Raw genomic sequence first — 16772 nt, forward strand, 5'->3', positions numbered from 1 at the left:
GCTCCTGGACCGATTGCACTAACACTGGGCGTGGGAGGAACCATCTGTATTACAGTCTGGCTTCCTTTCTGGATGGCAAGTGCACCATGGTTTAAAGTCTCCCCGCAGCAGCACCCCATCCCTCCAGCCCCACACGGCCTCTTCTTGCCACTCTTTCAGTATGGATGATGCTTTTAGGCATTTTCCCCGGAGCCTCCCAGCTTTGCTTTGGCACGTCTCCTTGAACAGAGTGTTACCGGACACTTCGCTGGCAAACACTACCTCTCACGGAGGGTGCATTTCTATGGCACTCACATGCAAGCCTTAGCTGCCCTCAATAAAGCCCAGCAAACAGCGACATTTGAGTGGCACTAGACGTGGTCATTCCACGCAGAGAGATGCTACATTTCACCATAGAAAATGTCCCTTTCTTTTTAGGAGTGAATTAAGCACTCGTGGGGGGGGGGGGGGGGGGCTGGAGTGACGGCCATGGGAAGGAAACTCCTCGGGATGCTCTGATGAGAGCATATGGAGCCCCAGATCAGGTACAGCATTGCAACGACAAGACTGGACACTTCACCCATGTCCTGGAGACAAGAGAGTTCAGGCTCCAGAGCTCTCCCATCCCATGGCTGTGCTTTTCTACTGAGGTTGCTACCAAGAGGGTCAGATACTGCCATGGAGGGGGTGATCCTTTTGGCACTGGGGACAGCAGTCCATCAGGAATGACACTGAGGCCTATCAAACTTATCATGCCTAAACCAGCAGCTACAAAGTCACCCCACTTAACAAGTAGGGGTCCAATCCTCACATACATCTAATAGGACCGGTCAGACCCAGATCAGAATTGGAGTAGGTACCTGCTTTCGGTACCTTGCTGTCCTCAGCGATTTGGGCTGGATCCGGGGTGAAAACCCCTACAGCTTTGGGAGGCAGGTCACCAAGGGGCTGCCCCAAAGCCCATTGAAGCCAGTGAGGTGCCTGCTAGGGATCAGGCCTTACGTTGGCACAAGTGGCAACCACCTGTTTTAGAGCTGGCTTCATCACACGTGCTGCAAACATGCCAGCCCCACCGAGTGACCTTGGAGCATCCTTAGGGAATGAAGAAGTTCATTTTCAGGTCCACTTTCCCTGCTGTGGGTCTGATTCTGGAAAAGGCAGTCAAGGCCCCATCAGGAAGGGGTCTGACAAAGCTTGGGGATTTGGCTATGCTGGGTATAAAGCACTGACTCTACCTCCGGGAAGGCCATGTCCCACGCAGAGCTGGGACAGGGCTCTAAAAAGTCGTGTGCGCATCTCTCACTGGCTGCATCGACACGTGCATTAACGTGCTTTAGTTAATTAAATCCATTGTGAGGTACTAGGCAAATGTGCATTAACTAAAGAGCATGGTTTTAAAGTGCTGCTTAATGTGCATTAGTCTATTTTAATGCACATTAATTAAAAAGCATGTTTTTTTAGTGACACTTTAATGTGCATTAAAATAGGCAAATGAGCCTTAAAGTGCGTGTGTAGACACACCCTGTCTCTCTCTCTGGGTCCCCCACACCCTCCATTTCTAGCTCCTGCCTAGACTTGCACATGCTGCATGGCCATAGCTTCTACTTCGTTCTGTCTGGATGCAACACCTCAGAGATGTCTCCCTTGCCAGAGCGGTCACCAGATTCATTGCTTCTACAATAAGGATAAGAGCCGGGGATGGGATGGAGAATCACCTGGGGAGGCAGTACTGGGTTGTGAATCTCAGAGTGGCCATCTTGCACTGGACTCTGTGTTCATTGGGGAAAAACTGAACATTTGGGGCTTTTTCAGGGTTTGTGGGCAGAGGGAGAGGCATTTCCACCAAATCACCCCAAAGCCCTCTTGCTCCTCTGCCCAATTTGCCAGGGCCACTTCCTCCCCAGTGGCCACCAAAGCCGAGCATTTGTCACTCAGCCGTGGGCACCATGAGCTTCGCAGAGGAAAGGGAGTCTGGCCAGACAGCTTAGTGACTGCTGTCTCCATGGAAACAAACACTTTATTAATCTCCACATTGCTCAATTAATTATGCTGGTGGACAGCACTGCTCTGGGAAGCTCCTGGAGCTGAAAAATTCCCCTGGCTTCACTGGGCATGCGAGAGCCCGGGTCCAAATTTGGGACAGACTCCCATGCCTTGCTTCTGCTTGGGCTGGACCCACACAGGGAGGGAGGCAGGGAGCCCCAGCCATAACTATGGGGGGATTTAGAGGCATGCCTGAATGGCAGCCCCTGTAGAGCCGACGCAATGGGCTGCTGGAGGGGAGCCTGCCATGGGGTGCCAGCAGCCCACATCAACCTCTGCAGTGCCCAGCACCCACACCCCAGGGCACCAAAACTCCTCTGGCCCTAACCCTAACCCTGTGCTAGGCAATGGCATTCACCCCAACCCCAACCTTAGGCTGAAGCAGTGACCAAACTAAGGCCTTTTAGCACATTAAAGTCAAGACTTAGGTGTATCTCAGGTGTGTTAGCCCATATCAGAGCCTTTGGGACAACTGCAGGGCTTGTGTGACCAGCGGTTGGGCACAATAATGATCCTTTTTCTCTTCCCTAGAGCCAAGTCCTGGCTCTTCTCAGCCCCATGAGCTCTCCCAGGCCTGTTCCTCTGAGATATCAAGGGTCCTTGCAAATTGGCTTTGGAGGGAGTCAGGCGGGATGCCACCCAGGTCTGAACAGGGACAGCACAGGACTCGAAACCGTTCCCGGGGGCTCTGTTTAAATGGGGAATGATGAGAGTCCCCGAGACAGTTTTCTCAAACGCTCGGAGCCCCGAGTTTCACCCCCTTGGAGAGAGACCTGGCAAGGGGGGACTCGAGTGTCTCCAGCTGGGGCTTCACTGATAGAAAGACGAAGAAGATGGGAAGACGGGAGGGCTGGTCTTTACCTACCCACCAGAGAGGAGGTCGCCAGGGCTGTGACGTTGTAAGTGCTGGAGCCCGACTTGGAGTTGGAGAGAATCCCATGGGAGGTCTTGAAACATTTCTGCAAGGACAGGAGACGGTAAAAGTGGCAGGGAGGGCTCTGAGCAGCCTTAGCCACATCCATGCAGAGGGACGGGAATGCCGGAGGAATCCTGTAGACCTCCGAGCTAAAGGAGCCCCAGACGGCTCAGCAGCCCCAAGCACTGATGGTACCTGGGGGCGACTTCTTCCCACCAAAGCTCATTATAAGCTGCCCCTCTTACAGTAGCACCCTGTGCCCCTAAGGCTTGTCTGGACACGGGAAACCAAGTGAGGCAAAGAGCAGCCAGCTTGCGCTCACCTGCAATGGGTCCCAGCAGAAATCCATCTGGTTTTCCTGAAACAGAGCAGAGGAGAATGCCTAAAACAATGGCCAGACCCAGAGCTGCCCCATGTGCAGGTGCCCCCTCCTCCACCATCCCCTGCATGGCTTTTATGGGATGGAGATTGCTGCAGCACGCCGGGGAGGGTGGGTTTTGTCACTTCTGGGGGTAGCACTTAGCACAAGGAAGCACCGAATAAGACTCCTGGGCACGGCAGATGCCTTCCTCCACCAGGAGCTCCAGAGTGGGGAAAGATAACATTTTACATTGCATGTCCTCTATCCAGGCACTCCCCTTCTCTTTTCCTGCCCCCCTTGCACCCAATGCCATGATCCTCTGGCTAGCAGGGCAGGCTGCCTCAGTCAGCGGGCAGGGACCCCCTGGGCCATTTCTACCGACACTGCTGCTGTGAGGTTATGGGGTGTGGGCTGCAGGACCACCCCACGCTCACCACGGGGCCCATCCATGGCCCCCGTCGCAGACACAGTGCCCCTATTATAGAAGGCAGAACTGGAGCGCTCTGAGGCTGGGTGACTTGCCCAAGGTCACACAACATCTCTGTGGCAGAGTAGCATCTTGGGCCTGGCTCTCCCAGGTAACGAGCTAGTGCTCTGACTGCTGGACCATCCTTCCTCCCTGGCTCTTCTTCCCTGTGCACTGATGGGGCTTTGGGATTGAGGTGCATGATTAGCTCAGGCATCCCAACGATAACCTTGCAGGTCTCCCCAAAGGTTGCCCCGGCTGGACACAGCACCTGATGCTCCCCTTCCTCCTTATCCTGTTTTCTTTATTCATTCCTTCCCATTCCCCTGCTCCTGGCCTTGCTCCAGCCCTGTGCGTCACTGCTTTCGCCTTGTTTACCTCCCAGGCGCTTTCTCCCTCCAGCTGACAGCACATCTTGCTCATTGCCCAGCTCTGTCTGGAGAGAGCCAGCAATCAGAGCAGGCTGAAGGTGGCCGTGAACATCAGATTGAATCCGTCAGGGGGAACAGCACGAGGGATGCCCAGATGTGGGCAGGGGCAGGGCTGGAAAGTCAAATCTCTGCCTTTAAGGTGATGCTTGTTCAGCAAAGCGATGCTGTCAGTGGATGGCTTACTACTGGGGTGCACCCAGTCTATGCTCTCCAAGCTGGACTGGGGGCTGTGGGTTATATCACTGCTGGGCCACGAAAGCTGTGGGTTTGATTCCCTGCCCTGCCCCTTGCCTAGGTGCAGCCTCTGAGAGGTGTTTACTGCTAGGTACCTCTCACTGCAGTCGAGTAATGCCTGTATTAGGGGGCTGGAGGGTACAACGCTTTCATGCTCACTCGACGTGGTGAAAGCGTCAGATGGCACCTACCCTGGGTGGGCTACCAAAGGTCTGACTAGGAGGGAGACAGCTTGTTATTAATAGGGCTCCTCTGACAAACAGGAAGAAACCCAGCTTTCTGTGGGTGTCTCCATCATGCAGTACGTTGCAGCATAGACCTAGGTAACTGGGGTACCGCTCGCCGACTAACGGCATCAGCATGCCGCTCCCGGGAGCTCAGCGCCAACACATTTCGCTTGCTTCTTGGCAGCCTAAATAAATTAGATCCCAGCGAGCTTTGTGCTGCTGTGGCCAGCGTGGTATAGACGCATGCAGAATGAAAGACCATGAAAACAGCCGTCTGGCCTAGTGGATAGAGCACAGGCAGGTGGTGGGCACAGAATACCTCTTTTCCAATAGGTTGCGGCACCAGTTCCCAACCTCTTCTGGGTCCACAGTCTAGATCCAAACAAGTTACCATTTCCTTTGGAAGATGCAAGAGGCGTTCTCGTGGTGCTGGGGGAGAAGGGGCTGGTACGGGAGGGGGTGGCTGGCTGGGAGGCTCCCAGGCTGGCACATGTACACGTTATGTGCCCTCCTGGCTGCTCCAGGCAGCGTGTGTGATCTTTGTCCTCGGCAGCTGGCTCTTTCGTTACCTTGCTGACGGCTTTCTCCGCGGCAGCAGGTGGCCCTTGCTGGCTGCCATGGGGGGCAGCGGGCGAGCTCTCTGGCTGGCTGGGTTTGCTGGCGACAGAATACTCCTTGTGAGCACTTGTGAAGAATTCTGCAAGGGAAGAAGACGAGAGAGGGAGAGGTGGGCTACCCTGGTGTCTGCTCTTTCCTTTCCGCTTCAAGGGGAGTTGTGGCATTGCCCAACCCCAAACCATTTTGACCAACATCGATTTCCAGTCGGCGCCGACGCTGCAGGGTGCTGCGAGCAAGACTGCGGTTTGATGCCCCGCGTCTCGGCTCTGCGCGATATGACAGGATCCCCGACCAGATGATCCTTCCTATGGAGTATCTGTCAACCTGTTTGCTGAGCCCCTGCAGTGCCTTCCCCTCGGATGGGAAGCACCGGCCCTTTCGGCACTATGGGACAGCAAATGAAATGAATGGACAGTGTATATAGCTGAGGAACCGGGCAACACACCCAGCACCCCTCCATCAACTCCGACTTGCACGGCCAAGCAATAGGACCTTCACCTAGGAGGGAAATTCCTCAGGTTTCCCGGAGATCCCCAATGGCCCTCAATCCCTCCCCCAGCGGCTGAGGAAGTAGCACATTTGGCCTGAGAAAGCAGCACATCCTAAATGCAGACTCTTCCTGGAAGAGCCCCAGACACCAGCTTCCTCGCTCCTACCTGGCGTTCAGTGCTCCCCCGAGCCATGAAAAGGAAACCCCCCTGTGCTGGGGTCCACCTCTTCCAGGTGATCTGCACCAGGAATGATAATTGAGCTTCGGGGTCTTTAAACCTGCAGTGGACACAGCCAGCCTGAAAGGGACTGGGGATATTGTCTTTGCTTTTTATTGTGCTTATTTTACACTTCAAAATCTGGTCTGGCCTCCGCTTCTTTTTTCCAGGAGGATGGATGCTGTACTCTCCCTCTGCCTGAAGAAAGGGGTTTGTACCTAAAAACCGGGAAAAAATTGTTCTTTGCAAACTATTTAGCTGGTCTAATAAAATCGACCCAAAGTCTGCCTGTGGGTGATCGAAGGCTGGGACAAGGCCATGACATGAGCAAAAGAGGAGTGCTGAGTGGGGGGAGAGGGGATGTGATTTTTCTTTGGCCTGTGGAAATTGGTGCAGCTGGCTTTGCTGAACAGGTATTTGATTCCAATGCAAAAGAAACACTTGGGAACAAAAATATCTTTGCTAAAGATCCAACACCTCCCCCTGCCTCCCTCTTTGTTTCCCACTCACTCTCTTTCAAAGCCTGCCTTGTGCTCTCCAAAATCTCCCTACCTTTTAAAAACCCAGCATGCAACCACTTTGCCTTGCAGGGCTGGTTATGTTGGCTTTAACTCTTCCCTCCCCACTCCCTCCGCTTCCATTTACTGAGCTGGAGCCACCGCTGAGAAGCCACAGGTGTTTCCACCTCTGAAGTCACGTTCTCATGCCCTGCTCGCCCGCTGGGCCCTGCTTTTAACTCCGTGCCCTCTCCTGCCCTGCTTTCAAGCGTGGAAGCTTCCTCAGCATGAAGCCCTTTGTCCTGGCTCCAACCGTGCAGCTATTTGTTTGCCGGCCCTGGCTGATTAGCTTGGCTGGTTGACAGCGGGAAGTAACAGCACAGATGCAAGAAGCTGGCATTCAGGTTCATGATGGCTCTGACACAAAATTTTCCACGAGGGTCCACACTGGTTGTGTCCGACAGCTCCAGATCGTGTCTCATCTTTTTAGTAGTCAGAGGGGCTCTGAGAGCCTGTCTACACTGCACTTCAGCTGCATTTGTGGGTTGGACCCATGCCCGGGGGCACAAGTGGGCACGGCCCGGTTGGGACACCACAGAGATGGCATTCGCCATCCTCCTGCTTTCACAGCCATTTACACCTGTGCAAAGCGGGCAGGAACGGCCACACAGGCCACCCTGTTCAGGCATCATGAAGTCAGTTCAGTGAAACCAGATCCGGGCTCCTTAAACCGTCCACATCTGGGTGCACGCAGTAGCGGCCTTAGGGGAGGGCAACCCAGGTGACAGCCCAGGGCCCTGCACTTTAGGGGGCTCCAAAGTTTTGCAACAAATTTTGGGCGGGTGACGTTTTTGCAAGGAAGTGCATTTTAACCCTCAACTAGTTATGTAGTTCCCCCAAAGAATATTTAAAAGATCCACGATACATAGGTCATCAAAATTAAGCCCAAATGACTCCCAACAACTCCAAGGCCACCACTGGTGCATGCAGTGGCACTACGATCAGACTGGTTTTTAAACCAGGCTAGAAAATATCTTCGATGAAAAAGAGCTCTTGGGAATCAATCCAATCTCCCTCAAAGTGGCTTTGGAAATGATGACGCCGACTTAGAAACCACTGATGGGAAGCACAATATGGAGCGAGGGACTCATAGGAGACGTGTCCCTTTCCCAGCGGCTCTTCTTGGGGTGCTTGTACACGTGACAATCAGCCTGGCTCCTGGGGACGCAACCCAGACCCCCCCTGCTCACGGCTGTGCCCTTCCCTCCATGCAAGGAGCTCCTCGCTGGAGAAAGCAAGCCTGCTCGAGCTCTCCCTTCTCACATCTTTCTCCACAGCAGCTAATCTCTCCCAGGCCGAGCGCCGGCTGCCTGGCGAGCTGCAGCCTCCTCCCCAGAGCTAAAAGCCCTGCAGACAGTGATGTTATTAAGTGCAACCAAAGGTCCTTGCGGATGAGTCAGACACAGGTATAAACCGCTACCTCCTGCCCAGGCTCACACAGCTCCATCCAGGGATGGATGCCACGGGCTGACACTAATAGGCTTTGGAGAGTAAAATTCATCTTCTCTGCAGATATTTATAGGGAGCATGTGCAATGGGATCCGGTACAGACCTCGGGCATTTCAAAGCCTTTGTTTCTATACAAACAGTTTCTCCAAGCAGGTTTTGTCAGCACATAATGGTTTTGCCATTAACTCCCCTCTCTTTTTTTATATATATATTCAAACTCTTTGAAGTTTGCCTGGCTCTAGTTTAAAGAGAAACTGGAACTTTCCAAACAGAGGGGAAGCACTTTAGAAATCCCGCTCCCCACCCCAGAGAGGTCCTGACTGTACCAGGTCCGGGCCGTCTGCGCCGCTGTGGGTGGACGTGTGTGAAATGACAAGCGTGTGCAAAGCCACCCACTGAGCGAGACTGCAAGGTTGGGGGGTCCCATGGAAACGTAAGAGGAAAATGGGGCTGGTGTCTTTCTGTAACACCAGCTTCGACTCAGGAAGGCTTGTATTTTCTTAAACTCTAAGTGGATTTCTTTTTAGCAGCGATAGTGCAGATTTCCTTGGAGAGCCAAAGAAATGGGGTGAGATTGCATCGCGGTGAGCAAAACTTGCAAGAGCTGGCAAGGGAAAAGAAACCAAACCAAGCAAAATTAGGGAATGAGAAACGGACAACGTTCCTTGAAATTAGGCACAGATTTCTACCACAAATATGTGAGCGAGATGAGAGCGTGCAGGAAGGGTACATTTCATATTCTTTTCCTCCCTGCCCTTTCTGTTTGCTTAAAACAACAGAGCCTGGTGCCTCACACATATTAACAAACTTCCTCCCCTACCACTGTTATGATCCTGCTCTCGCAGATGGGGAAACTGAGGCACAGATGGATTGGGTGGCATGCACAAGGCTACAGAGGAAGCCCGTGGCAGAAGCAGCCCCTCACCATCCTTCTGGAGTGCTGCCAAGCAAAATTAGAAGCCGCTACTAAAGACAATTAGCAGCACTTAACCTTCTCCCCCTCCCTTGTTCATCAGCCCCAGAGCAGTCGGGGCCGGGCAGCCTTTCTCAAGAAACATTCTGCTTGGAGTTCGTTTTCCCTAGGCTTTGCTGCTCCACTTTTTTTCTTCTTTAAAGCCATGAGCCAGATCTTAAACAGGTGCAAATCAATGCAGCCCCTTGGAAGTCAACGGGCTAGATCCTCAGCTGGCCTAAATCAGCATAATTGCATTGGAGTCTGTGTCACTGCTGATTGCAGTCAGAGGAGCTCAGCCAATAACCTGACCATGGGGAGATGAAACCTAGTGACACTCCTCATCCTTTCCCCCCACCCAGTGAACAGGCTTCAGCTCAGACAGGATTTCACTGCACAAAGCCATGTTTCTGGCCCAGATCTTTGGCTGGTGGGTCCTGGGTCAGAAAGACAACTTCACACCAGCAAGCTGAAATTCATATTTCCATTCATAGGCAAACATTTCCCACCCCTGGGCTTCCTGGTGGGAACAGGATCGACTGGCCACGGCCAACATAACACCCCGCTGTTAGTGGGGGCACAGTTCTCGTTGCACGCATGCACGCATGCACCCTGGAGCAGGCTGGAGCCTAACACTAACTGCTAAAGAAGAGGTTGTGTAAGGAGGAGCTGATCCCCCCATCCCAAGCTTTTCATTCATGCTTTGCCCAATTCAGACCTGAGACACAATCTCCCCCTACTCCTAAATCCTTGTTTTTTCTCCTAGGATGAGGTTACCTAATCCCTTGCCCCCCATCCCTTGGTCTGCATTACTTAGCTGTGAGCTGTGCAGCTGTCTGATATCCCTGCCTGGGTCTCGGTGTAAGATCTGGGGGTTTCTGACCTGGGTCCATCAGGATTTAAAGCCCTACCTTATTCCTTAGTGTTCAAGCATCATGCCAACAGCCAACAATGATTTGCCCCATAATTGCTTGGAAAGCGGAGGAAGAGCTCGCATAGACCTGGAACGTGGCCAGGGCATGCGCTCTTTCATTCTTCCTGAGTTTGCTGTGATGATCGAGAGTATTTCAGCACAAAAGGAGCTGACTACAGCGACAGGTGAGGCATGCCTGGCTCCCGCTGTCACGTCTAAGGTCAAGGTGGTAGTGCTGCTCACGGCGGGATGGTGAGTGACAGCTGGCTGTCACAGTCCAGCCGTGCACTAAGGGACAGCGAGTGTTGGAGACGCGGACAACCTGCTTTCCCTTCTGCGTGTTGTGCGCTTGATAACCTGGTTCTGGGTGGGATGGTGTCTCTAATGGGCTTCTTGGCCTCCAGTTTGAACTCAGGTTGACTCAGTCATGACCGACAACTTGGTACGACCTGAGAGCTGTTTGTTGGCAGCTGTGGAGTGAGTTTTTCCTCCTCTGCTGATACCTACAGCCTGCACAACGGGCAGCCTTGAGGACCCAGTCATTAAATAGGGAGCTAGTCCCTGAGTTGTCCTCACGCACCAAGGGTAGGAGCAGAAGGAGCTGGCATCATCGTGGACCGGGGGAATTTCCTGGTCCGACAGGCCTGGTGATCGTCCTCGCTGTCCTTCTCCCTATCCCAGTTCCTTTCACCTAGCAAAACCCCAAAACCTCCTTATTGGCTTCCCCCTGGTCCTGGCTAAGATGCTTCCCCTGTAGTCCTTTAGCACTGGGGAGTTGCATAAAACAAAGTCTTCATTGCTAATTATTACTAGCCCAAGGTGCTTCAGCCAAGCCCGCGGGTTAAATTCTACTGGGGTCACCCCCCATCAATCCTCTTGCTGCTTCAGCTGGACATAACACCCTTCTCCATTTCCCTCCCTGCCGGCTGCATGATGGTAATAGGTTCCCATGGACAATGCTGTGCTGGTCCCCAGTGGTGGCTGCATTTCATTGCTAAATGAAATGATTGCTACAAATCCCTTGCAAAACACCCTCTATAATAAATACAGCAGAAGGACTGGCCAGGTCTGTGGGACCAGACTCCCCGGTCGATCCACTTTAACCACCGTAGCTCAGCTTGCTGCCGGCTTTTTCACTGCATGAAACCCCCCTGGGGAGTGAGAGAGAGAGATTCAGGGCCCAATTCTGATCGACCATATGCTGGTGTCAGCCTCGTTGCTCCATGGACTTACACCGATGCAAATAACAGGGTTCATGACCCTGTCACTCGCTTCTTCCAGACTTCCCAACTGGCACCTAATGTCCCTTCTGGGGATAGGAGTGATGCCATCGGCCCTCGTGATTGTCCCCGGGGCCTGACAAGCTGTCATTTCTCCGGGGTTAGGAGCAGGGTGCCTGGCTGGGAGCATACAGCAAGGCAGGAGTTGCCTTAGCAGGGTCTGCAGCCTCCCCTGGAGTGAGATGCCGGAGGGCTGGCGTTTGGGAGGTGAGAAGTCAGCCAAGCCCAACCGAGCCCAGCCCCATGTCCCATCTCTGGAAGCGGCCAGCTCCGCGCCGGGAGGCAACATCGCCTGCCCCTCAGGGAAGTTTCTTCCTGACCTGTTAATGAGCAGCTGGAGCAAGGGGGCTCATGTCCCCAGGGCAGGACTCAATCCCCAGCAGCCGTCCCTGGGCTGAGGGCAGAGCGGCTCTTTGGAAAACCTCCCTGCCCTCTTTGCCCAGCCCAGCCTCGGGCGAGCCACTCCCAGGGGATAAGGCGACGCGATACCTGCCTTCCCCTGACAGCCAGAGTCTCTGTAATACTCCCTTTCCACCCTCTAGCCTTCCCCCTGCCCCATGGGGGCTGGCTAGAATAGCACAGGAGGGGCAGCCCCGCATCTGGGGGGCAGATCACCAGCTGGGCACATTTACTGCCCGCCCCATTAATGCCCAGACCCCTGCCCGCCCTCCCACGCTGCATGGTGCTCACCTTTGGACATGCAGGACCCCATCACGGGGGGCTTCTTCTCTTCTTCCTGGAGGGATGGGGTCTCATCTCTCCTCCCCGGGGCTCATTTGTTCCCACGCCAGCTCTGCCGCCTGCCTGAAGTGCTGAGGAAGGAATCCAATCTCCCCCCCACAACCAGCTCTCCCTCCTAATTTTTGTCCTCTGCCCGCACGCACGTCCCCTTCCTTCTCCCCGCTACCCGCTCGCTCCCCGAAGTTTGCAGGCAACCGTGTAATTTTCCCCAGCGAGCAGCGCAGAGCGAGGAGGCAGATGGCATGGGGGGGTACCGCGCAGAGAAGAGCCAGACACGCGCACGGAGGGGAAGGGAAATTGTAATAAAGGCAGGTCTCTGCCAGTCAGGGCTCCTCGGGGATTCGCATGGCTGTAGCCACCTCCCCTCTCGCTCGCTGCTCTCTCGCACGGCTCACGGGATGCACAACGGGCCTTTTGTCTTCCCCGGCGCAGGGCTGGGAGGGGAGGCCACTTGTTGCGCGGGAAGAGAAAGCGGCAGGCCCAATCCGCTTCTTGCCGACACTGGTCCCAGCAGGGGCTGCCACCGAGCTGCCTTGGTTTTAAATAGGAGGAGGCCCACATGCTGCCTCCCACCCCAGAGCCAGCTGCCATCTCAGCCCCCGGGGTAAAGCAACACTGAGGACTCCACCCCCTACCTCGCACCCATGTGCTAAGATGGAAGCAATGGGAATTGAGGCAAAATATAGCTTTGCTTTTCCATGGGCTGTTGTGGATGTGAAAGTCGGGGTGCTCAACTCGAGGCGGAGGGCCCTGATTCTGCACCTGGCTCCTATCCCTGATCATCCCTGTGAGCTGGGCTGGCCATGAGCAGGCAAACTGTAACGCTCACAAGCTACTCCAGCATTGCCCAGAGGCAGCATGTGGGAGATGACCGGCATCACAAATATAAGGTCTGCCTAGGGGCAAAGGACGGAGTTGTTTGCCTGTCTTGGGGTCTCTTTAGTGACTGGCCAAATCCATTCTGTCCACAGAGACTGGGACAGGGTGCTCAGGTGCGGTTTTATGCATGGATCTGTGTCCATGCCCATGGTGTGCCCTCCCCTTAAGCAGAAGGCAGATAAAGGAGGATGGTGCCACTCCAGTCATGCCTCAGTCAGTCAGTCTTCCTTTCTCTGATCCAACCCCAAAGGGCTCAGGCTGTGATCTCTTGATCGCCGGTGGTCCCAGAGCTCTTATGGACGGTCCACAGAGAATGGGCTGGGCACAGGGAGAAGCCTGCGTCCTCCATTTCCAGCTGTCGATTTGCAGTGAAAAGCTAAAACTACACGCTGCATTTTTTTTTCCTCTGAGCAGTCTCCGTAGGGGCCCGAGGGATGGAGAGTGATGGTAAACAGGAGGTAGGGGCCCCTGAGATGTGCTGCCTGCCATGGAAAAGACAGCGATCCCCTGAGCCGCTCTGTCAGGCTGGATCTGAATCTAACCTGGTTTATCAAGGGGCTGTGAGCTGGTGGGGACAGTGAGAGGTGGTTGGGGGTGAGGTGGGGCTATTCCCCATCCTGCCACTAATTGGAGGCAAGTCATCTTGTCAGTGGGTGTCCCTGTCCCTTCTTGGGCTATATGGTTTGCAAGCTCGTTGGTGCACAAGTCGCACCTGCACAGCACCCAGCACCACTGGCACCAGAGCAGCAGTGGTCGATTAGCTTGTTAGGTTGCAAGCTCCTCGTTTGCACTGTACTTCGGGGAGGCGAGGCCTGTTGCTTTCTGTACAGTCTCTCTCCTCGGCTTATAAAATAATAGGGGTTGCTCTGCTTTTTCTGCTGCATCGGGCTTAAAATAGCAAGAAGTGACTCAGTGGCGTCTGCCGCTGGGCCTTGCTCGGGCTCCTCCGAGAGGGGCAGACGTGCTGCTCTGGCTAGAGGCCGCGGCGCCTGGGTCCTTCCTCTGTGACCCTCATCTCTGACAAGGCGCCGGAAGAAATATGCTTGGGTAGTTAAACCGGCCCCACGGGAGACATGCTGGGCCTGATGCTTCTCCCCTTCGCCAGCAGTATTTTATGCAGGTCCCTGGCAGCATCACCGCTGCAGGTAGCTTGTAGGAGACAAATCTCTCAAAACTATGAGACCTTCCTCATTTGGGGTTGAGTGAGCATTTGGGTACTGGCAACACTTTCTGAGCACCTGCTTTTGCACACACAGCTAAGGGCACAAACAGGACGATCCCACCCACTCCTCAGCCATTTGGAAGGGGAAGAGATGTCAAGACGAGTGCTTGAGGGCTGCAGGTTTATTCCCTGGAGAAAACTGCTCTTCCCCAGGTGTGTTGAGGAATTAATAATAGCAGGTGAGTTGAACGCACTTACGCACCTGTGCACACACCAACTTACACAGCTGCACACGCATGCACATGTCTTGGCTCCTCTTAGAGCTGTCCAAAACCCCCATCAGCTGCATTTAGCTCTCAGGGTTGCGGCATTACAATCCGACAGCCCCAAATCGGCGAGAACAAATCCAAACCATGAAAACGAGAGCCGGGAAAAGGCCGGGAGCGAGTTGCACGACTCAGTGGCTCTAGTCTTAGCCTTTCGCTTCCCCGCCTCCTGTTTGTGGCTGCATCAGACGCAGGCCCCGATCCTGGGGCCCAGGCCATCACTAGGAGCAGGGAGGGGGTCTGTGTTGGTTGGTTTTTGGGCCTTCCATTATAATGCTTCTAGGGGCAAATGCACTGTCTGTGCCTGTAAAGCTCAATGAGAGGTAACAACAACTCGGGAGCAAGGCAGGGCACAGAGAGCAGACCCCTCCACCAAGCATTTCTCTGGTGTGCGGCACCCCAGGGGCCCAGGGGAAGCAGTTGCCCCTCAGCCCATGGTGCTGGGGTGGAGTTGGGGGTGCCTGGAGCACACAGGCTCTGGCAAGCCCCAGCTGGTACGTGGCCCTCGGGGACCGTCACCCCCTGCAGCAAACTAGAGCAGCCCCCAGGCTGCTGTGATGGGCTCAGGCAGGGGATCAAGGAGCTGTAGCCAGGTCCTTGATGGCTCCCAGGTGTGCCGCAGCTGTCAGTCTGCCCCAAACCAGCAGCGGCCGTGCCGGCTGGTGTCGCTCCCTGCCCTCCTTTCTGCGCCTGTGGCTAGCGCCTTTACCTAACTCACGCCGGGGAAGTCATACGTTTCTGAGACCGGAGACCCAGCCAGGCTCAGTCCTGTCCTCATAGCTCTGAGCATGAGCTCAAGGCAGCCCTTGCCTGTCTGTTCCCAACAAAATCCTGCCTTCACCCTGACCAGAGGCAGGTGCTGGGTGGCCACGACCCGCTCAGGACACTACTGCCATGTCCAAGACTTAGCGGCGGGGGAATTCTGTAAGCGACATTTCTGTGCAGACGGGGGGCAAGGGGATCCCAGCAGCTCTCCTCCAAGGATCTCAGTGCATTTCTGGATACATTAGGACCCCTCATCTCCACTGGGCCCTAGGCAAGTATCATGGTGCACATGGGGAAACTGAGGCAGGGGTGTGATTTGCTCGCTGAGCTGAGCGTAGAAATGAGGCATCCTCTAGCTGCGAGGTGACGCTGCCTCTCTGGTCTCTGCCACCGGATGACGAAAGAAAGACGCGTGGTTTTCCTGCTCTGTCACCGGCAGGCCTGTGCAGTCTTGTTCAGCTGATGCTCTGCCTGGGGGAGTATCCTCAAATATCCGGCTGGTGCTCGGTTTCTCCGGCAGAGGGCCATCTTGCACCAGGGAAATGACCCTCGTAAAAAAACGATGCTGGAAAAGATCAATGACTCCCTGCTGCTCCCAGCTCTGGCTTTCGGGCGGCCTCTGTTCTAGCGTCCCATCGCTGCGAGGTCACAGCTCAGGCTTGGGAGGGAAGCAATGTGTGCATAGCAGGGTTTGAAGCCCAAAGCAAGCCCACGCCAAGAGCACTGGGCAGGGTTGTCCCAGCCTTCCTCCCAGCAAAGCCACGCTCTGCCTCCGTCTTCGCAGAACATCATCGCTGTCAATGGGCTCCCTCCACTCTCCCCCCAACCCCCAGCGCCTCTCCCTCCCTTGAAAGTGCTGCTCGTTTCAGGGCTCTGTGCTTGGGAAGATTTGGCAAAGCTAAGAGGAAGCAAAATGAGGAACTTGGGGACAGGGCTGTGCAAATAAATAACATCTTGGTTCTCTGGCCAAACTGAACAGTTAATAAATAAAACCCATGCTTTTAGGCCAACCCCCAATCAAAAAGTTTCAGTTTTCTCACAAAACACTGGGGGTGGGAGGGTGGGGGAAATCATTCTGGGTCAAACTGGACCAAAACCAAAATATTTCAGTGTTTTCCTGCTTTATACCCTTTCCACTCTACCAATCTGTGTGTCATCTGCAAATGTACCAGCAGTGGTTTTTCCCCGCTTTTTTACTTCTAGCTCATGGAGGAGAGTATGGGATAGTGTGCAGCTGAAATCTGATTTCGCCGGGCAGTGCTTACTTCCCAGCTGGTACCTGCCAGCGAGCCAGGTCTCCATCCACGTGGCGGGTCCGGCACCCTGCTCATCTCTAAGTAGCCTGTCACCTAGGGCAAGGCAAATGTTTTGCAAAAGTCTATGCCAACCAATCTCATCCAAAAACGAAGCCAGGCTTGTTGGACAAGCCACACGTCCCATAAAGAAACACGTGCACTGGCAAATTACAGCAACAGGTTGTTAAGAAATCATCATGACCATCATTAGTATGGCCCTGTGCTTGAATTCTTCATCAGCCATATCCCCAGTCAGCTCTCCTGTTACTTTGCCCAAGGCTAATATTTGACTGACCAGCCCAGACACAAGCCCTGCGGCTTGAAGCCTCAGAGACAGGCAGCCAGGAGGTGCAGTGCATCTTCTCCAAATAATACAAGTATTTTGGTCCAGACCTCCTCTGAGAGTAAGACAAGATGTCATTAGCTGTATTAGCCTGATGGGCCCAATCCGGGCGGCTGTATTATCAGGAT

The 16772-nt window shown here is 54.4% G+C and overlaps 1 protein-coding gene across 6 annotated transcripts in view; it reads right to left on the minus strand.

Moving 5' to 3' along the window:
* FAM131C (family with sequence similarity 131 member C) overlaps positions 1-16772 on the minus strand; it is a 41868-nt gene that overhangs the window by 3553 nt on the left and 21543 nt on the right. For 2 of the 6 annotated variants that reach the window (XM_059716263.1, XM_059716262.1), the window contains 3 exons: positions 5227-5354; positions 3261-3296; positions 2888-2981 (listed from right to left, as the gene is read on the minus strand). In XM_059716263.1, coding sequence (XP_059572246.1) covers positions 2888-2981; positions 3261-3287 — 121 coding nt within the window. In that variant the 5' untranslated portion in view covers positions 3288-3296; positions 5227-5354. Of the gene's footprint in view, positions 1-2887; positions 2982-3260; positions 3297-4976; positions 5355-11823; positions 15826-16772 lie in introns of those variants that run through there. The other 4 variants (XR_009456188.1, XM_059716261.1, XM_014597939.3 and 1 more) reach the window with 4 other exon arrangements.

Source organism: Alligator mississippiensis, chromosome 13, assembly GCF_030867095.1.
Source record: "Alligator mississippiensis isolate rAllMis1 chromosome 13, rAllMis1, whole genome shotgun sequence".
In the NCBI taxonomy this organism is placed as follows: Eukaryota; Metazoa; Chordata; order Crocodylia; family Alligatoridae; genus Alligator; species Alligator mississippiensis.